At 34.3% G+C, this 25,219-nt stretch overlaps 1 protein-coding gene across 3 annotated transcripts in view; it reads left to right on the top strand.

Moving 5' to 3' along the window:
- RASA1 (RAS p21 protein activator 1) overlaps positions 1-23,660 on the top strand; it is a 109,133-nt gene extending 85,473 nt beyond the window's left edge. For 2 of the 3 annotated variants that reach the window (XM_077865873.1, XM_077865866.1), the window contains exons 12-25: positions 4,309-4,396; positions 6,399-6,476; positions 8,148-8,305; positions 8,779-8,855; positions 10,140-10,312; positions 10,627-10,786; positions 11,901-12,043; positions 13,489-13,604; positions 14,286-14,372; positions 16,587-16,654; positions 18,171-18,259; positions 19,716-19,793; positions 21,566-21,700; positions 22,585-23,660. In XM_077865873.1, coding sequence (XP_077721999.1) covers positions 4,309-4,396; positions 6,399-6,476; positions 8,148-8,305; positions 8,779-8,855; positions 10,140-10,312; positions 10,627-10,786; positions 11,901-12,043; positions 13,489-13,604; positions 14,286-14,372; positions 16,587-16,654; positions 18,171-18,259; positions 19,716-19,793; positions 21,566-21,700; positions 22,585-22,668 — 1,534 coding nt within the window. In that variant the 3' untranslated portion in view covers positions 22,669-23,660. Of the gene's footprint in view, positions 1-4,308; positions 4,397-6,398; positions 6,477-8,147; positions 8,306-8,778; positions 8,856-10,139; positions 10,313-10,626; positions 10,787-11,900; positions 12,044-13,488; positions 13,605-14,285; positions 14,373-16,586; positions 16,655-18,170; positions 18,260-19,715; positions 19,794-21,565; positions 21,701-22,584 lie in introns of those variants that run through there. The other variant, XR_013361548.1, reaches the window with a different exon arrangement.
- Positions 23,661-25,219: the final 1,559 nt, after the last annotated feature.

Raw genomic sequence — 25,219 nt, 5'->3', positions numbered from 1 at the left:
AGTAAATCTTCTCTTCCTCAGCCTAAATATTTTGCATATAAGTTGAATGAATCAGTGGTACCAAGCACATTGTGTTGGCACCATATCCCTAAAGAACTGTAAGTTTTAAGTAAAAGTCCCTCTGTCCACACAGCTTCCCCTCCCAACCCCCTCCTTTCCATAGATCTGTTCCTACACTATCAAAGTATACTTGGGAAGCTTGTTAGGAGACCTTGGAATTAATAGCTAAAGCTAAAGCCAAAATGCTTCATGCAGAGTTGGAGAATTTGTTTGTTGAAACAGTCTGTATGGACATTGCTAATTGTATGTTTGAAGCCAAAAAGCAAAAGAAATAGAAGAAATATTATTTTCAAATAGTATTAGATTGTGTTCAGCTAGTATTATCAATAAATGCATTGGTGAATCAAATGATAGGCTGTATACAGATCCAGAGATTACATTTTCACTGTACACTGATAAATCTGCAAACATTAGAGAAATACTTGGAGGTAAATTGTTGGCCATCGAAAGAAGTACCAAAAGAAATTATAAAATATGAAGTATTCAAAACAGTAAATTAATCCTTTGAAACAAAGAAGATGTTGTAGAAATAGTATTTAAGTTCATGATCAATGATGAAACTTCATCATTGGTTTTTACATCAAAAATTCATTCTGGAAAATAAGCAATACAGAAAGGCTCTTACATGTCAAAGTCTGTTTGTAGACCAGAATTCCACATTGAATATCATAAAATGAGTCTAATAAAATCCAAGCTGCTTCAGCTACACATGTTTTCACTTTCATGGGAAGAAGTGGGATCAGAGTACCACTGAGCTATTTGATACCAGAGTCCATAAGCTGTCCAAAAGGAGACTTCTGCTGATGTCTACAAGATCTACAAGAAAAAAAAAACTTCTTGGCAAATGATTTCCACATCACAGATTAGTTGAAGAATAGGTAAACTTCCTCAGATTTAGAAATACAACACAAAAATATATTAATGTGCACTGATGGTTTATGGATTCAAAGCAGAAATTCAACTTTGGAAAAATGAAGGTAAAAAATGATTGATTCCCTAGTGATACTTAAAATTTGAATAACAAGAATCTTAGAATCATTTAGACTAATAAAAGCTACATCTGTGTAAAAGTGGTTGGGGAAAACTGTAAATTATTTTTGACATACTTTCTATGAACGGATGTGAGCGGACTGAAAACCAGTTTGCAGTATCAAAAAAAAAAAAAAAAAAGAAAATGATGGCTAGAGTTAAAGAACAGGTCTTTTAGTGCAATTTAAAGAGACCGAATTATTTCTATTATGGTTACTATCAAGAAAGTAGTTTTAAGGAAGCAGAAAAGCAGTAAATACACATTTATCATTTGCTACAGGATCACAGCTTGCTTCTTGTGCAGAGTTTCTTGTTGAAGGTGGCTTTTAAGAATTTGACATTGAATTTAATGATACCAAGTCTAAACTTGGTGTTACAAATGATATGTTCACAGGAACTATGGTACAAGTCTTTTATTTTTAAAGAACTGAGTTTTTTCCCCAAAGTCTGCCAGTATACCATCACCAGCTCTATTTTTGAGGGCCTTTACTAGGAAAGAGATGGGAAGTACCAAGAAAGAGTGGATCCCAAGAAAAACAGCATCAGCAAAATATATTTCAAGGAAGTGAACAGATACCTCTACCAGATAGTAGGACTAATGAAAAATTGACATCAAATTATGTAACACAGAATGCAAATATCATGTACGAAAAGGGAAACAGTGGATGAATGCAGTTATCTTTTTCTTTGACACAAATGACTGGCGCTGGACATTTTATGCTTTGTGTCTGCATAGAACCCAATACGCTGCCTGACCTGCATTTGAATGAAATGTAATGTGAAAGGTAACAGCCCCTTGCAACACAGGTTAAATGACAGCATGCTTACTCAGGCCACGGCGAGGGAATGTTTAGGCAGCACTGCTCATTGGCCTGTTTTCCCGAACTGTTTTAGCTGCAGAGCTATGCAAGTTTTCCAGATTATTTTCAATATTAAGAAGTCACTAAGCACACCATTTCTTTACATTAAACTTACGACTTTTAATATTGCTTTAGTTTAAATATAATCATTTAAGAAGCACAGGTTGAAAGACATTTCAGTGAAAGAGTTACTGTAGTGAATATGTGGGAATGTTTACACCTTTTTGTGCGCTGAGTCTTTCATTGTGGCAATATTTATTATTTATCTTCATTTAGGTATGATGTTTTCACTGGATATTAAATTTTTAGGTTGACAGTTATTTTCTTTCAGTGTTTTAATTAAGGATTATTTTCTGCCTTCCAACTTTTTCTTTTATGATTCTCTTTTAGAGATAATACATCTTTTTTTTCTCTTTAGGTATACTGTATTTCATCTTTCTCTGGTTGAGATTTTTCTTTAGATTTTTAGCAGTTTAACAAAAATGTGCCTACGGTAAATTTTCTTTAGATAAAACTTTATCCTAATATTTGTAGAACTTCTTCAGTTCAATACCTGATGTCTTTTGTGAGTTTTAGGAAAGCCTTGGTAACTCTGTCTTTACACACTTCTTTTGCCACATTCTCTTTCATCTTCTGAAATTCACATTACAGGGTATATCTTTTTTAAAGATTCAATTAATTTATTTAGATAGTATGTGTGTGCACAAGCACACGTAGGGGCGGAGTGAGAGGGGGAGAGAGAATCTCCGCCAGACTCCCCACTGAGCAGGGCTTGATATCAAGACCTGAGCCGAAATCAAGAGTCTCGCGCTTCACTGACAGAGCCCCGAAGCTGCCCTAGCATATTCCATCTTTTACTGTGTCCCATGTATCTATGATATAGTTTTCTATGTTTTTCATAATTTTTTCCTTTATGTGCCTTAGGCTGGATATTATTTGTCTTCCAGTTCACCAATATGCTCTCTGCAGCTAAATGCATCTTTTGAGGTCTTAATTTTGTTACATTTTTCAATTTGGAGTTTCCATTTGATTCTTTTATAGATGTAGTTAGCTGACAAAATTCTCTATTTTATTACCTATTTTATTAAACCTTCTAATTACAGTTATTTGAAAGGTGCCCTTATTTTGAAGGCATGGGTAGGAGTCTCAGATGAAAGCCTTCCTTTTTAAAGGTCCTAAAGTCATTTGTCTTTCTTGGCAATATGAAACTGCTGAACGTGCTGGTTAGTTTTTGAGCCTCTTAGGGGCTCCTTCCTTCTGCTTAGTTTCTCAACTTTTTGCCCTGCGCATTTTAGGAATTGGCAGACACCTTGAAAGGAAAAGCTGTGGAGAAGTTCAGGCTCACTGTGATCTTGGCTTCTCGAGTCTGAGCTGCTTTGGTGGTTCTCCAGTGATTTCGAACAGTTGCTTTTTGTTTTATTTGTATTTTATGGAGTCAGGAAGGCCAGTGTGATTCAAGCCACTTTCAGAAGCTGAAGTATTCAGTTTGTACCTGTATTATTTTATAGTATTTTCAAAGCATGAAAGAATGGTTTTAAAAATAAAGGTTAAACTTGTACTCTGGGTATTTTGCCGTGGTCTTCTAATACTGAAGTAAAAGATACAATCTTTGGTTAGTGCAAGAAATAGGAATAACATTTATTGAATTTTGAGTTTCAAAAACATGGAGGCCCTTAATAAACATTTCATGATCATTTTCAAGTCTTGTTGGAAAGATAAAAAACAGATCTTCAAAAAAGATATAAACTACTATCTGATGTGGTACCTAATGTGGAATGAATTCTAGTATGGTGCATACTATTGGAGGACAAAGGACAAAAACTAATGTGTGCTGTATACCACTGTTGGGTTCTTTAATCACCAGAACAAGCATATGTGTGAGCAGGTGATGTTTCCATTTTAAAAGATGAGGAAAAATTGTCAGTTGTAAAGAAAAAAAAAGTTTCTAAAAAGTCACCCATAGTCCACTGAGAGATAACCACTAAGAACATTTTTGGTCTAAGAACATGTCTTTTTTCCAGCACATATAAATGTATAATATATATTATTCTGAAGTAAGGAGTTTAGTAACATTTAATTTTAAGAAAGTGTTTTAGATGAGCTATGTGCAATTCTAGCATAAAACATTTTTAAACTTTGAAGGGTAAAATTTCAGTGGTACTGACAAAAAGTTTATTAAAATGTATGCAGCTGACATTTTCTTTTCAGTAATGATCTGGACAGTGGAATATTGGTTCTCTAAATTAAGAATTATGTCAATTGACCTATATAATTATATGTTGTGACTTTTTTTAAAAGTTGGTGTCATTTGATGCTTTTTGTTAAGCTTCCTAATAACTGTTCTGTTTATATTTTAAAGGCCAAACTGTTTTCAGATAGTGGTTCAGCACTTTAGTGAAGAACATTACATTTTTTACTTTGCAGGAGAAACTCCAGAACAAGCAGAGGTAAGTTCATTGTTTTCTCAATTACTGCAAACCTTTACTTAGCCAAAGTTTCTTTTTAACTAGGAAACTTCTGCATTTATGATAAGTAATAAAAAGGAAAACTGAAATCTAATCATCTTATTATTTCAAGGAATGAGAACTTTGATGTGTAAATTTTTTTTTTTTAAAGAAATGCAGAAAAACTCAGTGAAGGGTTATTAGAAATGAAAACTCCATTTTAAATTGACCTTTAAATACTTTGTCATGTTGAGGCCAACTCAAAGTGCTCATTTAAAGTCCTTTCTGCAGAAAGGTTATAGATATTCTCAGTACAATCGAAAGGTAAGGCAGTTAGTTTTCCTGAGAAGCAGTGTTATTCTTCACTGGGTGAACTCCAGGTCTAAAAATAGAAGTTCAGTCATCAAAAATAAAAAGTATTTTAGGAATTTTCTATTTTCTCTAAGTCTACATATGATGTCTTACTTTTAGCACTAGGCATTGATCCATGTGCAATGCCCTTCTTATAACTTTTATTAAATTTTAAGCATCACTGTGATGAGAGAATGTTTTAAAAAAAAAACCTCTTGTTAAAAATACTTGGAATTCTTCAAACCATAATATTTCAGGGGTGGTATTTACTGGTATTTTGTACAAATATGATATTTTTTTGTTTGTACTCTATGGAAAGAATCTGAAGGTGGTTAAGAGGTCAAAGAAAACTTTATTGTAAATAGAAGATAATTTGCCAACTCTGGATATGGAGCAGTAGCTCTTAGAACTGGATCTTGGCTTGGGTCCTTGATTCATAAATTATGAAAAAGTCTTAGAGTCCAGAATAAACTTGATGAATGAGCCACATTATTTTATGGTTCACAACTGAATGTCCTGTTTGAAATCTTTGCAAAATATTTCAAATAAACACTGTAAACATATAACACAGAAAACCTTGTTTTGTGGGTATTATCCCTAATATTTAGATGCAAAAAGTAGAGTTGAAAACATTTCAGTAACAGATACATATTTTTTAAATGCTGGAAATTGAGTTAGTCAAGAAATTTAACCTTTGTATCCTATGCTCCAATTATTTCACCAGGTTCCCTCTTTCTCAATAAAGATGTGTTATATACTTCGGTAACATTTCAGTATAAGTAGAACATTTTCTTACTGTATTTATACGTAAACTATTTTACCTATTCTTTATTTCCACATACCACTTAAAGTCCAAAAATACTACCTGTATTTCCAGTCTCTGTTACTTTGGTGGCCTATGGGATCTTTGGTTACTCTCTTCTATTTCCAAAAGCTATAGTAATTGATTAGGGCGTATTTTGTTCTGTAAAGATGTCCTCTAAACATTCAGAGTTCAGACTGAAATAGTCAGCAAGGTAAGGATATAACTGAGTAAAGCAGCAGTGCAGAGCTTTTGGAAGTAAGTAAGCCAAAGTGAAATGTTTAGATTTATTTTGGATAAGCCTAAGATTGTTTTCTCCTTTCTCCAGACCACTAGATAAACATTTAAAAATACAGCTTCAATTTAATGTGAAAATTAGCATGAAATTTTTTTTGAACCTCATGTTATATTTGAAAAGCTTATGAATTAGCCCAGATCCCCTTACACATTTCTACCTATATCATCATGGTCCAAGGTAAGATTAGAATGCTAGTCATGAAGTCAGTCATCACATGATCAGTTGGTTTTTCAGTCAGCCCTCCTTTCACAATACAAAACTGCTTAATAACTTGATGTGAATTATATTTTTTGTCTAATTGTCACTCGTGGCATACTTAACATTAATTTAGGGATTCAATAGAAATATAATTTTAGGGATGATTATAATTGTTTTGATCATTGTTTTATGGGGCCACAAATATATTGAAGTGCAGCATACTCTGAGTATAGAAATAGTAGTCTGGAGCAGGAAAGAATTCCTGAATTTGGGGGAAAAAAAAAAAACCCTGGTTATTGAAAACTGAATAAACTATTGTATAGTATATTTTTTTGAAATGCTGTTATTTTTTGTAGGACTGGATGAAAGGTCTGCAGGCATTTTGCAATTTACGGAAAAGTAGTCCAGGGACATCTAATAAACGCCTGCGTCAGGTGAAACTTAATTTTCTTTGATTTCATGTTCCCACGTTTCGCTTTATTACTGTACTCTTTATTTCTATCAGAATTGTTTTGGGTAACCTTTCAGACACTTCTGAGTTCTTAAGAGAAGTTTATCTTTTCAGGCATCTTAAAGCCATGCTTTCACTTGGTTCAGTAACAGAAGAAATATTTATGAAAAAATATTCTTTATATACCTGCTGGGTACTTTAGTCCATAATGCCATCTTTTGAATACATACCAAAGATTTTTTTTTTCCTTCTACTTGAAATAACAATACCAAACCAACAGCCAGAAACCATTCTGTTGGGCACCTTCATTAGTTTTTTATTGAAAAAATTATTTTGGCCTATTTCAAAAAAGTACAACTAAAAGTAATTATTGAAAAGATCATCTGACTTTATTATTCCAAATAAATTTTTTTGTTTTTCACTTTATAGTAATTGCCTTTGAAGTCTGTTATGTAACTGTTAGGTAGTGTCCTGTCTTTGAACTTTAACATGTCGTACATGTTCAATTTATAGAGAGTTAATAAGCTAGACTTTCTAGGTGTGTAAAGTCAACTCTATACCCTCCGTATCTTTGCTTTTTTCCCCCCTGTATTGTTATCTTTGGATAGTTGGAAAAGGTTATTTTACTATTCTTTAAGTTTGGAGCAACATTTTGTACAGTATTATTGACCGAAGTGATTCTTGTTGTATTCGTGGAAATTTCCAGTAAGCTTTGTGAATTTAGTACAATGTTCTATTGCAAGTCAATAAATGGTTAATATTTAGATGATTATATTTCCTGTAACCAAAAGTCTGACCCTTTCCATAAGGACAGTTAATTTTACACATAATTATTATGTGTTCTCAAATCATATTTTAACATTTTGTAAGCCATGAAAAATCAGTTTTTGCAGATTGTGTCTTGTGTGAGACTTCAGCTATGAAGTTACCATTTTTAGCTATAATAGAATAAAAAATAATACAATAAAATCATAGCTAATGTGCCTTGAGCCCTTCTGCAGGCACTTTGCTATGTATTTCCATGTATTACCTCTAATCTTTAAAACAGCTTGCAGTGTAGACTTTATTCTAATTTTGTATCTGAGGAGGTGAGGTCCAGAGAGGCTGACTTGTCCTGCGCCATGCGAGTAGTATGTGCTAAGGGGGGAAAGAGACCCTCATGCTAGAAAGTGAATGATCTCTAAGTTTTGGCATCATAGCTGATGAATAACTGAGCTTCTTTGGATTTGTATCTTTATCTGTAAATGAGAGGCATAATCCGTGTTGTGAAAGTGTTTTCTGGCTGTGGAAGGTGTATAGATAAATCTTCCAGATGAGGATTTTGATTTGGGGGATGAGTTGTTTACTTTTATTAATAAAAAAATCCTCCTCTATTTCATTTTCTCTTTTTTATTTTTTAAGTAAAAAAGGTGCATTTCATTAAATTCCTACAAGAATATTATTGGAGGAATAACTTAAAAAGCAAAACTGCACTTCAAGAAATAATTTAAATGCTTGAATGTTACATTGTTTCACATAAAGAGGAAAATATAATTACAGGTCATAATGTCTGAAGAAAGGGAAAAAATCCGTTTTGGTATTTTTTAAGTAATTGCTTTTGAAACATAACTCATAATTCTTGAAATCTGGGATAACAATTTTTATGTTTTTTTAGGTCAGCAGTCTTGTTTTACACATTGAAGAAGCCCATAAACTGCCTGTAAAACATTTTACTAATCCATATTGTAACATCTACCTGAATAGTGTCCAGGTAGCAAAAACTCATGCAAGGGAAGGGCAAAACCCTGTATGGTCAGAAGAGTTTGTCTTTGAGTAAGTCTCATTTATCATTACATTAAATCTTCTTCTTTTACCCTATTGCATTTTCTCTCTCTCTCTCTCTCTCTCTCTCTCTTTTTTTTTTTTTGGTGTCTGTCTGAACTATCAGAACAAGGTACCAAGTCCAGGCATTTTAATAGTACTTACATTTTTTTCCCCTGCTTTTATTAGCAAAGTGCTATATCCTTGGTTTTTCACCTAGTTCCTAATAGGAATTAGTGTTACTGACAAGTTCAAAAACATATACCAAGACACATACAAAATGTTTATAATGGTCAAAGATAGGAGGAAAAGTATCATTTGCTTGTCTGCATTCCTGTATTTCAAATAATATGTTTGGAATCTAGTTTTAAATTTAGCATTTCAAATTGTTTAGTAGCAGAAATAAGGGACTTATTTGATACTAGAAATAAAAGAATTAGAATTTGAGGCCAGAATATTTTGTTAATTCTTTTTCTCTCTTCTAGTGATCTTCCTCCTGACATCAACAGATTTGAGATAACTCTTAGTAATAAAACAAAGAAAAGCAAAGATCCTGATATCTGTAAGTTGATGCAGAAATTTCTTTCTGAAGTAAAAATGTTACATACTTTTTTTCATAATGAAATGTAGTCTAAAATGAAAATTTTAAAAAGTGCAAATACTACAGTTTGACATAGTTTCTTTTCGTACTCCTAAAAATTTTGATTGAGAAAAAGTTTCTCTAATAAGAAAGAAAAGGTGAAAATGGCTAACCTGTGCATACTGTAAATGTCAGCCCTTGCTACTCAACTCTCTCTCCTCTTTCCTTTGGTCCCCAGAGGACAGGGGAGCAAGAGAACAGGAAGAGTGGCTGTCCTTCTGTGGTGCTTCCAGTATCCCTTCTTTCTACTTTTTTACATTTTTCCTGTTTTCATAGACTGTTACCTAAGTGGTTAAAAGCCCTCTATTAACATGTTTTCTTTAAATTAGTCTATGATTGTATTCATTTCTGGTGAACCTTATCGATCTTGTTTTCAGTTGGCACATCTTCTCCCACCCAGCCTGTTGCTGAAACAGGTGGCAGTGGGGATTTAGATCGCATCAGCGTGAGTTAGGTTAATACTGTCTTAAAAGTCAGGCTTAGGGAAAGAAGTGATATGCATTAACAGATCAAAGCCTGAATTTTCCTCTACAAAGTATTTATTCTTTCGTTTCTGTACTACTTAAATGCTTAACATTTTCTAGTGGTCCCCCATTACTTTTAAGAAAATCCAAACCCATAGTAAACACAGAGGAAAGGCCCTTCCTGTTCCACTCTTCCCCACTGTTGCTCTCCTAAGTGTATCTTTGGTATATTCTTTATAGACAGACCAGCCTTCTTAGCGCTCATAAGTCATCCACGGATTGTAAAAGTGCCCACCATACCTTCAATTTGGACTGTACGCTGTTTCTCTGCCTTTGTACTTAGCTACACCTCCACATCCTGTTACATGTCGACTTAAGGGTTACCTGTTTGGAATGGATTTTTCCACGGGCTGAATTATATATTATTTCTCTGTACTTTGGTAGCATTAACCACTGTTAACAGCACTTACCACCCTGTACCAGGATTGAGTCCTTGCCTTACTGTGACCTCCATGCAAGTCAGAGACCATGTCTGTATCTTGCCTACCAGAGTCCAGCACAAAATAGGCATTGAGTAGATTAATGAAGCAGGCATCAAGTATTGAATTTATGTTACTACTGAAAACTCCTTTAAAGCATTTAACACCATAGAGAAGACAAAATGTCAGGAAAATTTACTGGTATGACAAATTACAGTGTCCTCTTTTTAGACAAGTAATCATTTGATGTTTTTCTATCAAAGTATTTATGCGCTGCCAGTTGAGCCGGTTACAGAAAGGACATGCCACAGATGAATGGTTTTTGCTTAGCTCCCATATACCATTAAAAGGTATTGAACCAGGATCCCTGCGTGTCCGAGCACGATATTCTATGGAAAAAATCATGCCAGAAGAAGAGTACAGCGAATTTAAAGAGGTATTAAGTTATTTACCGGTCTGATTATTTTTGATGGAATTAACAAATATCTAACATTTAAACACAAGATCCATTAAGTTAAACATAGTTAATGTCGTAGCTTAGTGCATGGTGGGAGGCATAGAAGGTTGAAAAGTCTTGTGGGAGTATGACACTGGTCTTAAGAGACTATAAATGTGTAGGCTGTAAAATTGTTTTTAATAAATATATTCAATAGAACATATTTCTAAATAGAAGAACATAATTCCTGTGAATCTCACTGAGAATGTTTAATGCCGTGTACTTTGAACAATCTTTCTCGGTGTCCTTTTTAGCTTGTACTGCAAAAAGAGCTTCATGTCGTCTATGCTTTATCACATGTATGTGGACAGGACCGAACACTACTGGCTAGCATCCTGCTAAGGATTTTTCTTCATGAAAAGCTCGAATCATTGTTGTTATGTACACTAAATGACAGAGAAATAAGCATGGAAGGTAAAGCACAGATGTTTTAGTGTGATACTTTAAAACAAATCATCTTGCAAAATACGTTGTTATTCTGTCTTTCCTTCATTAAAAATTAAAGTTGGAATGTCAGTTCTGATCCTTGTGCTGGCTAACATTTGGTGGTTTCTGTCCTAGTAAATTATTCCATCAGAAGTCAAAAGAAAGTGACTTCTTAACCCTATCAGTGGCTCAGGGTGCTTGATTATTAAGCATAGTTTGGTGTGCCTACCAATACTCTCTTGTTTATATTTTACTTGCTAATTCAGTGCTCAAAAGTTGGGTGGCAGCTGCATTTTATTTCTAGCTTCTAAGTGGCCTGGACACACAGTGCTTTGTGACAGCTTACAAATTTGTCACAATCCCTTTCTAGCTAGCACTTTGGCTCAGTAACAGTGCTTGCTTCTAGGCTCCCCAATAAACTAGAAAATATAAAAGACATAAGATTTGTCAGGAAAGATAGAGTGATGGTTAAGATGTTACACTGAGATTGTCTTTTTTGGGCAATATTTGTGTGTTTTACATTAATAGCTATTTTTTTTAAGGTAATAATTTATACTAGGATTTTGTGGGTCTTTTTTTCCCCCATTTTTTGCATTTAAAAAAAATTGGAAGTGTTATTGACATGCAATATCCTATTAGTTTCAGTTATACATCATAGTGCGCTTTGGTACTTTTATACATTACCAAGTGACCCTCATGATAAGTCTAATTATTCATACCACTATGTTCTTATTCGGAAATTAACCCAGAATTTCCAAAGCGAGGGCTCAGTGGATAACAAAGCTGAACTATCCTATTTTTGTCACTCAGTGGCTCTTTGGTCCTAACAAGTCGTGTGACCATTCTAGGCCTTTGGTTTTTCTTATGAATATGGCAGTGTCAACACCTTTTCCTGTTGATCTAATGAAGTAATACAGTCCTTTGAAGAGTTAAATTTATAGAAATAATAGGATATCATTATAATCCATACTTCAGTGCTGCATGCAAATAAGCATACTTAAATGGCTATGTTTGGGAAAAAAAAATTCATTTAATTTCTAATCTTGTTCACATTAGTACAATCCTTTATATAAATAATCTTTTAATATAAATATTTATGTAGATGAAGCCACTACTCTATTTCGAGCCACAACACTTGCAAGCACCTTGATGGAGCAGTATATGAAAGCCACTGCTACACAATTTGTTCATCATGCTTTGAAAGACTCTATATTAAAGATAATGGAAAGCAAGCAGTCTTGCGAGGTACGGATTTCATATTTTAAGTATTTCAGCAAAGAGCATATTTTAATAGGTGATGCTTTATAGCTAATTACATTTTAAGGAAAATATATTAGCTTTCTAAAATTATTCATCAGAGCATTTACACATTTTGTAATACATTTAGAAAAATGTTAGACAAAACAGACTTTTAAAAAAGATGTACTTTGAGATTAAAAACCTCAAATTGTACCAGAAATTAATCAAATTACTTTCTCATTTATCCTACTGTACAAAGTATATGCTGCTTTCAGAAAGTGTACATGACATAAATTGGGAGTTTTGCTAGAGACTTTTGTTGTATAACCTAGTTACTAAGGTCTATGAAGCACTTCCTAATAACAGCCAGGGGTGTCCTTGAAGGTTTTGGGGGTAAAGAAGTAGGACATAATCCATTCAAAAGCAGATAAAAACATTCTTTTAGGATTACTAAGGCTTCAGTGTAAATTCATAATAAACCATGAAGAGAGAGAGTGGAATCTCACAGGACTCTTGTCTCATTTTATTTTGAAGCTAATTAGAGCAACTACAGAAGGAAGATACTAGATACATTTTTTAAAGATCTGATAGAAGCTTAATAAAACAAGGAATTGCTTTTGATAATGTACATTGGGAGCTGACAGAGGCTAATTTTGCACTAAGTTGTCAATTTTTACTAATTAGCTTAAAGGGAAGAAATTGAGGATTTAGTGTTTAAAACTTGGGGTAATGCCATAGTTGGCCTACTGAAATGAAGTAAGTCTGCAGAGAGTCTCTGGCTGAGTCCTTAGATTCAGGCTAGGGAATTCAGACTTTCGTAGATGAATCTACTCCACTGATTCTAGATCAGAAGTCTTAGATTTTCAAGGGCTACTGGAAAAATTTTGAGAAAGGTTCATTATTCTGTCTACAGCATTCAGAAAAGCCTTTCTATTTTAATATGAGGGTTGTTTCAAATATAATTAAAGATTTTATAATACATGGTGATCATTATTCTCAAATACTCAGTATATTTATGTGTATGTGATCACTAAAGCTGGATTTCTGTCTTGTAGTTGAGAATATTGTTTTTTTTTTTTTTTTGAGAATATTGTTTTAAAAATAAAGTCTAATCTAATTTCTGTGGCTATTAAAAATCTGTGGTAAATGAATAAGAGAACTTTATCACTGGTATGAATCCCAGAGCAACTAAAATGTTCTGAGTAATCACTGCTTATTGTACAGTTGAGTAATTGGGAATCAGTGGTAAATGAGTTCCATAGAGCAAACTACTTAAGAATTCCCATTTATACCCACCCCCCCCAAGAGCTAAAACAGATCCACCCCCCCCAAGAGCTAAAACAGATTGAAAAATGGAAAAACAGAGAACCTTGAAGAACTACTGTTTACCTTGATTCATTTGCATTTATCATTGCCAAGATGCATTTATATTAATTTATTCCTTCTCTTAGTTAAGTCCATCAAAGTTAGAAAAAAATGAAGACGTGAACACTAATTTAGCACACCTATTGAACATACTTTCAGAGCTTGTGGAGAAAATATTCATGGCTTCAGAAATACTTCCACCGTAAGTGGTGAAATTTTAATTTGACAAACGGTACTGCATTTTGAAAAATCTGTATTTCTAAAACATGTAAACTTTTGAACTATCTTAATGTTTTTTACTCTGGAAGTTTTTTTTTTTTTTTTTTTTTGTCTTTACAAGGTAAACTGTGTTTAAGGCAAAAGAGTGACTTGAAGAAACCATGGTGGTGAAATATTTACATTAAAACAAAATTGTGTTTTCATACAGGCTAACATGTCTGGTTTATATAGTAACTTGGGTCATGAATAGAGACTTATAATCTCAGATTTGAGATCATAGATATCTTAGTTAAACGGACACCAGTTTGTACCTGCTTAATAGCTTTTAGTGTAAGTGAATTCACTTATTTAGGTAGAAGTTATCCTATATCACTGGAATCTGAACTTATTTCCGGTACTTTTCCCCGCATTAATACAGAGGCACTGTAAGAATGTTAAGATTTCTTCCAAAGTAAATGTAAAGAATTGACTAAATGATGATGAAAACTATTTGTTTTCCTTATCCCTTGCTGAGTGTGTCCTTCCTTCCTTGTAACAGAGTACTTTTTTGGGGGAAAGGCCAGTTGCATTCATATGTGTATTTACTAAATTAAGCTTCTGGCAGCAATGAGATCAGCATTTTTCCCTTGGTTTGTGTATTGAGATGATTGTGTTGTTTTGGCAGGACACTGAGATATATTTATGGGTGTTTACAGAAATCTGTCCAGCACAAGTGGCCTACAAATACCACCATGAGAACGAGAGTTGTTAGGTAAGGCTCATCAATTTACTTGTTATATATCATTGTGTATAGTATGCAGAGTGGCTGAAAATTTGGAGTAACAGTATACAACTCAAGACTTTTTTATTTTACTTTTATCTCAGAACCCTGTTGAATATTGGCTGAGTTCGGACAGCTACTAAGTTTTAACTTTATTTTTGGGGGGACGTTACCAAGAGATATTTAGCTACTTTGTGCATTTCTGAAAACCTCAACGCTTACATATAATCAATTCACTATTGGGAATTTTTATCCTGTGGACAGAAAGGTTAAAAGTTACATAACCAGCAAACTCTTTAGCTAACTTTATATAGTAGTAATCGTATACACATCACATTACCTACACGCATGTACATACATCTAGAGAGGAAGAAGAGGGAAGGGGAGAGTGGGAGGAGTGAAACAGAGCTTGATGTGGTGCTACCAAGGAAGAGCAATAACGGAACCACTGCGGTGCTGACTGATGGGTTTGTAGCAGTGGTTCTGTGCTAAGCTCCAAGCCAGAACCTCCAGTTCCAGTGAGCTTGCCACACAGTAATTAGGAGGAATTGCTTTGGGCAAGTCACAGGATGTTGTACCTCCTGTACGGCAGCGGGACACACTTTGATATCACTATTTTAACTTTTTCTGATGAGGAAGCAGATCTGTAGAAGTTAAAATTGTTTGCTTAACTTTATATAGAAAGGGGTCGTACTAAGGCAGAACTAAAGGCCAGCCTTCTAAGATCCAGTCAGATCTCTGACACCATTGTAGGCTTTTGATAGGTACACCCGGCCCACTGAAGACCACTGGAAATCAGTGTCAAAGCATCAGAGAATATAGGGGTCTACTAATAATAGATTCAGTAGAATACATCCTGCTGTCATGTTATATCCCATTAAAAAAACACAAAAAAACAAAAACTAGACAACCACTGAAGACACCAATAGCATACATTTAGTTTTGAAAAAAAAAGTGTTAATCCTGCCCTCAACCAAAGTTTTGTAAAGAGGCTTCTACTTTCGTAGAGAATATTTCTCTTGGTTAGTAATGATATGACATAAGAACGAATGACAGATTCTCTATTTTTTCACTAGTGGCATAAGTTTCAGCACAGTTTTGTGTGTGATGTAAATTAAAGCCTCTGTAAACTGTTTCAAACAAATATAATTGTTAAGCAAACACAGCAGGAATTTCTGCTGTGTGAATCGTCTGACACGATAGGGTTTTTAAGGGGTATTGATGCCCAAGGTGATGATTTCTGTCCCTACTAACAAGCCTTTAAATATATATGTATGTATCTAGTATTCCTTTTAAATTTAAAATCACCTTTACAAATTCACAGAAAATAGATTTGTATACTGAAATTCTTTCATGATTAAATTATAGGTTATGGTTCAAATTCAAACAAGTATCAAAATGTTTTCAAGCAAATTTGTGCAAGATTCTTCATAAATTAGTTTAAAAAAAGATATTTAAAGAGCTGATAATTGTGTATTATAATTGCAATAAATGGTATCTGAGAAGTAACAATCATTTTCTAAGAGTCCAAAAAGTAGTAAGCTGTCATTAGGTTGGAAAGTAAATGTCATAAAGTTGACTTATCCTCTCTGTAATGGAGAAGGTGAAAAGTGAGGTCTTTTTAATAAAAGCTTTATATTTATAGCATTCTATTGTATACATTTCCATTTATCAAGAAGTCACTTTTCTCTACTAGAATGGATTCTTATTTTTAGGATTCACCAGGAAAATCAGTTATAATCAACTTGATTTATAACAGATTTTATTTGGCTATTCTATTTAAATAAGGAAAGAAAGAAGTGAGAGAATGAGAGTTTTAGCACCATATAGGCCTGTCTCTATAAAAAGGATTAATTCATACTCCTATAGTATTTCAGAAAATCTTAGTGTTCCTAAAGCTACTGCTTCCTCAGAGTAAGTATACTGGAATAAATAAGGAGTTGTCAAGACAGTAAATGTTACAGATGTAACTTACATCTTCCCAAAATAAACTGAAAATTCCAAATTTGGGAAAAGTAAATAGTGTAAGAAGCAGAGATACACATACCTTAAGTAAGATACTTAAGCTATTTTCTTAAAACTTTGTTTGGGCTTTTTACATCAGTTCAAAGCTCATGGTTCTACAAGTATTAAAATTTTTGTTTATTATTTTTATGTAACATATATAGTAGTTTTCTAAAAAGAAAAAATTTCCCTCCCATTCAGTGGTTTTGTTTTTCTTCGACTTATCTGTCCTGCCATCCTGAATCCACGGATGTTTAATATCATCTCAGGTAATCAGCTTTTGATAAAATTTTGGAATTAAAAAAATTAGAATAAAATTTCATATTATTTGGTAAGGTTATTCATTTTTTCTTTTTCATCTGATTTTTTATTATTCTCCAGTTCTAAGACTTGATATAAAACATTCCAACGCATCCTTATCTCCTTCTTTCCTTTTGCTACTTTACCTTCTGCATTTTGCTGCTTTTCTTTCCATCTAGTATCTGAAACCTGAGGTGGCTTGATTAGACACGTATCACTTTTTCCCCATTCCCACCTGTGTCTCCAACTCTCATTATGATGATTTTTTTCCACTCTGCAACTTGGCTTTTTCAATTGGGAAGAGGATTCTGTGTTCTCTTAGCCCATGCCAGACCCTGTCACTACCATTGCAAGCTGTATTTTAAAGTCAAAAAGATAACTACAGTTGCAGTAGTACTCTGTGAATACTTGACAGTGGCCCTTGAGAGATACAGAAGTTTGTGACCAGTTAGATAATGTTAAACTCCAACAAACCAGATTTAGTTTGCTTACTGCCCATATGTCCATTATACAAGGACTTTCAGATGCCATAAGTTTCTTTCAAAGAAAGGTGAACAGTGTTATTTGTGACTACAAATGTAATAATGAGCCATTAAAAACAGAAGGAACCGGAACCATTTTTCTTTTAGTAATTAGAAGCTCAAAGTTGTGTTCAAAAATACTTTGGACTGCATCTTAAGTTTTACCTTATTATAGTCATCACATCTCTTGTCATTATCTTCTATTGCTATTAAAATGGTTAAAACCATGGTTCTATTAAGAATTACGGGTTTAGCATTCTGTTGGAGAGATTAGTTTATCTGAATGTTGGCCTCCAAACCACTAGGCAATACTCATTTACAGTTCAGCTTAAGATTAATCTAAAATCAGGCAGTCAGATAGACCTACCTATACATTTTTAGTTACATAATTCTGTTATGTTTCAGGGCTTATATGTTAATCACTACAGATGGATTTCATTTACACCATACTATGTATATTCTCTAGGGAAATGTTTCCGGACTAATCTTTACGGTTGATACTATTTTTTTTCTCTTCAATATGTAGCAGAAGTCCCAGATTTTATCTTTGTTATTGAGCTCTAAAGTGATTTTGTAGTCATTGGAGGTTGGTAATAGGGAATTGCTCAGATTGCAAATTGCTAACCTGAAGGGGTTGGAATTAGCTGTGAATTATCATGAAGCAGGTGTGTGGAGTGACAGTGTTTTTAGCAATAAAGATAAAGCTTTAAGGGAAATATCAACCAGCTGAGAATTGCTGAGTCTTGTAGCAGCAACTTTTCACAAACTAGAAGTATTGATAAATGTATTTAACTCCCCCCCCTTTAATTCAGGTTTTCTTGTGAATTACACAGGTCATGTCATTTCCAAGAATGTCAGTATTTTTAGCAGGAAAAAAATGTTTAAGTGTTAAACTTTATACTGCTTTCCCTGAAAATGCCTTTGGAGTCTGTGTCATTACCTGTGCCCAATTTTTCTTTTATAGATTCCCCATCTCCTATTGCTGCAAGAACACTGATATTAGTGGCTAAATCTGTGCAGAACTTAGCAAATCTTGTGGAATTTGGAGCTAAGGTAAAAACATTTTGATAAATCACAAATGAAACCTTGAGATGATAAAACCATAGAATATAAAGTTTTCAGTAGTGTCTCTTGCATAAAGACTATTACATTTTTGTTGGTATGTATGTCTTTTTAAAAATGTTACTATATTTTAGTAATGTATATTTTAAATGTATATTTTAATGAAATTTTAAAAACCACTGTTTTAGCAAGTATACAGAAAATTACATTTTCTATTTCCAATATATTCATATTTTCCTACTCTTAAATATAAAAGTAAGCATATTTTTAAATGTACCTATTATTTATTTTCACCATAAACATTTACTGTAAATAACTCAGATGAGGTCTTAAAACATTTATATGTGATCCTACATAAGGATAAGGATTGTTAATAATCTAGTAGTGGTTGTACCATGTGGCCTGATTTTGTCAGTATTTAACAAACTTCTTGCCATACCCGGAAACATAACAATCATTACATCATCATATAGCTGTTAAGTAGTCTTTTACTTAACATTTAGATGGCTTCCAACTTGTCACTGTTACAAGTATCCATATAGATTTCCTTTCAAAGTTTTCCAGTTATTTCCTTAAACTTAGTTTGGAGGAAAATTCCTAAGTAAGACTTTTTGCTTTCCAGAGCCTTGCCAAAATTCAGTATTGTTTATTTTTTGCCAACCTGATGGAATAATGTTACTTTGATTTTTCACATCTGTTTCATTGGAATTGACTGATGAGGTCTTTATCATCTTCTGTGTATTGACTTTAAAAGAGCTTCTGTTAATACTAAACATTTTCTGTTTTACATCATAGCACATTTTTAAATAAGCTTAATATGTTGTTAGTATGAAGAGCAGTTTATTGTATGGCTTAGCTTCTGAATTTATCTGAATAGTGAGAAAGGTTCTATTACCTATTCCTGTTGCAGTCTTTAGCACACTGTATTTTAATTATATTCTCTGCTAGATTCTAAGCTCTGGGTTGGGCCCATGTTGATCTTGGCAGTTGGCAAATAATAGTTTCTCAATAATTATTTTTGAATGAATTACAGTTGACCTCTGACACACAGGTTCAAACTGCACGGGTCCACTTATTCATGGTTTTAATGTATTTTATTTTAGTATTTTCTTTTCTCTACCTTACTGTATTGTAATAATACACAATAGAATATATGTAACATACAAAATATGTGTCAATTAACTTTAGGTTATCAGTCACGTTTTGGGGGGTCCAGTTATTTATGGATTTTTGATCACTTGGGGTGGTGCTCTGGGTTTTATTTTTATCCAGAATTTCTTACTCTTTCACTAAAATACTCTAGTTCCTTGGTATAGCTTTTATTAGAAGGAAAAGTTATAATTCTTGTGAACATGTACTGCTGTTGATGTACGTAATCAGATACATAAGAATTCTTGCTACACATTTGGTTTTGATGCATACAGTAAGCTTTTTGTTCTATTTTTAGGAGCCCTATATGGAGGGTGTCAATCCATTTATCAAAAGTAACAAACATCGTATGATCATGTTTTTAGATGAACTTGGGGTATGTATATAATTTTTAAAGTACTTTGAGACCTATAGTTAACATAGTGATAGTTAACTCATTTAAGCTTCTGACTCTTGATCTCAGGCTAGGAGTTCAGGCCCCACATTGGGCTCCACTTAAAAAAAAAAAAGCAAAAAGCTGCCTATTTTTGTCTACTTTCATAAGCAAATTATTGATTATAACCACTTATTTTTACACCAAATGGTTTATATCAAGTACTTACTATGGTAGCTTTTGTGCTTCTTGTGTTATTTTTTAGTATGTCTTGTTTTTCCATTATCCCTTTAGCTGGTTCATCTCTTTACTGCAGTACTTAGCTGTACTTGAAACAAGATAGATGACCCAGATCTGACCAGGTTAAATAAGTAAATGGACTGTAGAGTGAATGTTCTTGGGGCTTCACTAGGAATAAAACACATGGATTTAATACTATACTTCATTCAGTGGGACTACCAGTGTCTTACTTGGGTTTTTTAAAAATCACTATTTATAAATTAATAGAAATGGTTATATATTAAAAAATTCCCTAAGACCCTGTATTTCTTAGTAAAGCTTAATTTTATTGTTATAGACCTACAGATACTGGGTCAGTTAAAAACTAAAGTATATTAGTAATTCAGTTCATTAAAAAACAAATAGGTTTATCAAAAAGATTCCCAGGTTAGCCAGGTGTTACGGCATTAGGGAATGCTAGGGTAGGAGACTGAGGTGCCCATGTTCGGCCTTAATGTATTCAGATCCAGTAAAAAATACAACCACACCAGTATGCTGTGCAGCTAACCAGTACTGCCTGAGTGTCCCTCATTTGCTACCTCAGGGATAAAACCAGTGTGAAAGAAGTTACTTGCATCCATACTACTCTTTCAAGACTCACTTCAAATTATCTACTTCAGAAGGGCTTTGATGGGAACTAAACCTGAGTCCAAGACCTTTTCATCTGCTTCCTAAGTATCCTCTGCAATCCTGGATATCCATGTTGCTATGGTCGGTTTACCTTTTAGAGAGACTGCAAGCTCTCTGAAGGCAAATACTGGTTCTCTTTCCCCTCTAGAATCCTCCATTCACTGAATGAATAAATGGGTAACTGAGTTAATTAACAAGAATGGACTATATTTCAATTGTTTGTTCATGGCATAGAAAACTATTTCGCAGTTTTTAGGAATGCAGTGGATTTAGTCAAAAGTACCAGCAATCTGAGCCCATGTTGAATTTTATTCCAAGGCTCAAGCTAACATTGGTGTTTAGTACAAAAAAGTACTAAGTTATTTAATGACCCTTAGCTGAAGATGCCATAATCAACACTGATCATTTCCACACATTACCAAGTGTTTTGGGCACAGGCCACAATAATAGCCTGATAGGTTCTCATCACGCTTCCACAGTGTAACTCCTAACTTATATAAACTGATAAATCTGGACAAACTATTGTAGCTCAAGTTCTGCTTGCATTTAATCCAGATTAGCAGTTACACTGTTTTGTGATCTATGTGCCAAATCAAAAAAACCCCGAAACTCTTGTTCGGTATTCTTATTATTCTGAATACCAATTAAGAGTTTCTGTCCTGTTTAAGAACATTGGAGCCTGGTTTTGATGTGAATATTAAGGTCCCAGAATCTTAGTACTGAAGGTTACACAGCATCTTAGACTGTTAGGAGAAATGTAAGAGAATAAATATGTTAAAAATTGTTTATTATAAGCAATTAGGATCTTTTCAGAAGTGACTGTAATGATTTGTATTTCTAAAAGCAATCTTATCATTCCCATAAAGAATGTACCCGAACTTCCGGACACTACAGAGCATTCTAGAACCGACCTGTCCCGTGATTTAGCAGCACTGCATGAGATTTGTGTGGCCCATTCAGATGAACTACGAACGCTCAGCAATGAACGTGGTGCACAGCAGGTAGGTTTTTGCCAGCCTCCTTAACAGTGATGTTTGATTAGCACTTAAGCAGAATGTCAGCATAAGACTCAGAGAAGTAGCTGAATTGTGGTCAACATTGTTATTTTATCAATCAGTTATATTTTTAAGAATCTGAATCCTCCTCCCCAAAGATCTCGGACCCAGACTAGAAATGCGTGTGTTTGACACCACACAGCATGAACTCTCAAGTCAGTAGTGATGTGGGCTTATCACACGTACACAGCACGTGGTCAAATGACTTGCAAGCTCCAGATTCAGAGATTCTGGAGTGTGGCCTTGAAAACTATCATTTCTAATGAGCTCTTCCTGAGTGCTGTTGCTGTACTGGCCAACCATGTGGCAGGGGCCTTGGAGAAGAGATTAAAATAAAGCATTGTATTTGTGGATTCCAAGTTTTCTTCAACCAGAGATTCTAATCAGTCACTAGCAGAGTATGTGCCACTGGCCCACTTATGTGTCTGTGGTACATACAATGTCTTGCAGCTACACTGGACATTTTATTATTATGATCTGCCTTAATTAAAATAAAATTCTTATTGGAGAATTTGGCCTATTTTTAGGCCCAGTGTAGTTCTGATCCTCGATCCACTAAGGATAATAATGTCCTTTGTAATGATAAATCTATCTTCTGGCAAGTAGATATGAAAATGCCAAATGAATTTCTATCTAGTGTACAAAAATTCTATACTGAGTCAAGGACTTAATGATAGAAAGCATCAAAATTTTATGCTTTAAGTAAATGGTTAATATTTTATGAATTCCTTTGAATCAACGTGACTATTTACAAAATCCAGGTTCCCAGAAATTTGACTGAACTTTCATTTCTTTACTAATTATTTTCATACTATTTTTCCTTGTTTTAGCATGTACTGAAAAAGCTTCTGGCTATAACAGAACTGCTTCAACAAAAACAAAACCAGTATACAAAAACTAATGATGTCAGGTAGCAGCCTTGGCCCAAGTGTTCTGCTTGGATTCAGCATGCCCAACATGGTAATTCACATCAGTACAATGTCTCCTTTGCTCTTGCCAAAAAAATAGCACACCTTTCCACATTCCAGTGATGTGTGAGCTATGCAAACAAAATCCAAGATTCTGCTGGTGACTAAATGTGCCAGCAGCTTTGTAAGCTATCTGTGCAGGAAATTTGCACTTTTTCCACATATGGGATCAATCTTTACCAACATCTGAGCCTTTGTGTACAGATCACCTTTCACATGACAAAATGCTATGAGACTGACTATACCTTGAACTTGGAAAATATATTTTCAATACATCCAATTGCCAAAGTTTTGCTGCATCTTTGAAAAAGAACTATGAAACCAACTGACAAGGAAAAGGATTCTAACTGGATTGCTGACTGTTCTTACTGTAACTTCCTCCTGATTAGGAATATGACCGTTTGACTGTTCAATGACTATTTGTATTTACAGTTTTCAGAGTCTGCCATTATAATAGGAACAATCTTTGCTGTATACTTTTTTTAAAATACTGTGCTATTTCTCTTGCTGGAACTGTTGAAAGAAAATATGATCTATTGCTCATCAGCTTTATTTTTTAAACATACCACTTATTTTGTTGGAATTGTCAAAGACTGTATTTAGATCTCATGATGCTTTCGTTAAATGTTTACAACAGTAAATAGTTTGAATTCAATAAATATTATTGGTCACTGTACTGATCAATGCATGTTACCCATTCATCCATTCTGTAGATTACAATTTATTTTGTGTTTAAAAGTCTGGAATGCTTTTGTTGAAAGTACTCATTTCCAAATTGATTTTTTTTTTTTTTTACACAGTTATCCATCTTTGAACTTCTGACTACTTGTTCTATCTGCTGCATATTTAGTTTGTATAGTTTTGCTTCTGTATATGTATTTTTGTGAAATATTCACAAGGGTTTAAGTTAAAATAAAACCAAGGGTTATCTTGAATAACTGATTACTTCTGTCTAAATACAGCTCAGCATTCAGTTTCATCATTCTCCTCCTCCTTCTGGGGCAGTTCAAATTTAGCACCAGAGCAAGGCCCGGAGAGAAGAATCACAATTCCTTCTCTCCCATGAGTGTGCAGGGGAGAGAAGGCCTACAAAAAGTACATGGCAGAAAAGCATTTTCCACAGTAAATAACTTTCCAAGAGCAACACTTCAGTTAACACTTTAAAATACAGGAAAAAACCAATCAGGGCTTTAAAAGATTGATGCATAGCAAAGGTGTCAGCTATTGGAGGCTGTTTCTTCTGCAGACGCAGGCGAACAGCCTCCTTTTCCTTGGTGTCTACGCAGTTCCCCTGACCTTTCCCATCACAACTGCTTCACTGCCATGGCAGTAGCCCAGTTGGGTTACAGGACAAAGGACGGACCAGAAGGGATACAGACCAGTGACCACTCCAGAAATGTTTCAACACTATGCAAAAGAGGGCCAAATCCTAGTGCGCGGCAACTTACTCTTACCCCATCCATCACTCATCAGTCTTCACTGATACTGACCTATCATCCACCATTCCCCTGGCAGGAATTTCCTCTTCTGCCTTTGATATTTTAATGCTATCTTCATCTCTAAAGCTGTAATAGGAAATGTGTCATGTACCTTTGTATGCCTTGCAGTAACTAGTTGGGTCAAAGATGAAAGAAAACCACAAACTTTCTAAAGGGGTTGGGTAGGAGACTTTTCAGAAATAAATGTGGACCTTGCTCTGATACCAAAGCTTAGTGACCTAAAAGAGAAGCAGGATCAAAGGCATGAACACTACACAGAGACGAGCAGCACTGCTGCTTCACTTGGACTGCGTAAGAAGGTTGTCAACTTAAGCTTCTTCTGTTCTGTGTAAAAAAAAAAAAAAAAAAATCACGCTTCATGAATTTCATTCATTGTTCTACAATTAGAAGGCACTAAAAATAAACCAAAAAAGTCAAACTTTGTAAAGAATTAGAAGAATATTAGAATATAATAAATACTGCCCTCAAATACTGAGGTGGAATTAAAATGGTACCTGCACTTTCATGGTAAGCACGGCCTGGGATGTGCTGACGCTGAAGACAGCTGTGTAGCCATCAAACTCAGATTTACAGGGCTACTGAGTTTCTCAGAATTCCTACAACCAGGGATCCCTGGGTAGCTCAACAGTTTAGTGCCGCCTTCAGCCCAGGGCATGATCTTGGAGTCCCACGTCGGGCTCCCTGCAAGGAGCCTGCTTCTCCCTCTGCCTGCGTCTCTCTCTCAATAAATAAATCTTTCAAAAAAAAAAAAAAAAAGAATTCCTACAACCTAATTTTCCAGACAAAAATTTGACATTCATAATTTGGTTCCAACTTAGAAACTGAACAGTAAGATCACAGTTAAATACCTGAACAAATGAACACTTAGAATATGCAAGCACCACTCCCATTAATCCTATGAAAAGTAGGCATTATCTTCCCTATTTACATCTTGGAAAACTGTCACAGCTTTAGAACTTGACCAAAGTCACGGAGTGAAACAGACAGCCAAGGTCATA

Source organism: Canis aureus, chromosome 2 (genome assembly GCF_053574225.1).
Source record: "Canis aureus isolate CA01 chromosome 2, VMU_Caureus_v.1.0, whole genome shotgun sequence".
In the NCBI taxonomy this organism is placed as follows: domain Eukaryota; kingdom Metazoa; phylum Chordata; class Mammalia; order Carnivora; family Canidae; genus Canis; species Canis aureus.
The sequence above is the reverse complement of the archived record's forward strand: the minus strand, read 5'-3'. Positions and strand labels throughout refer to the sequence as shown.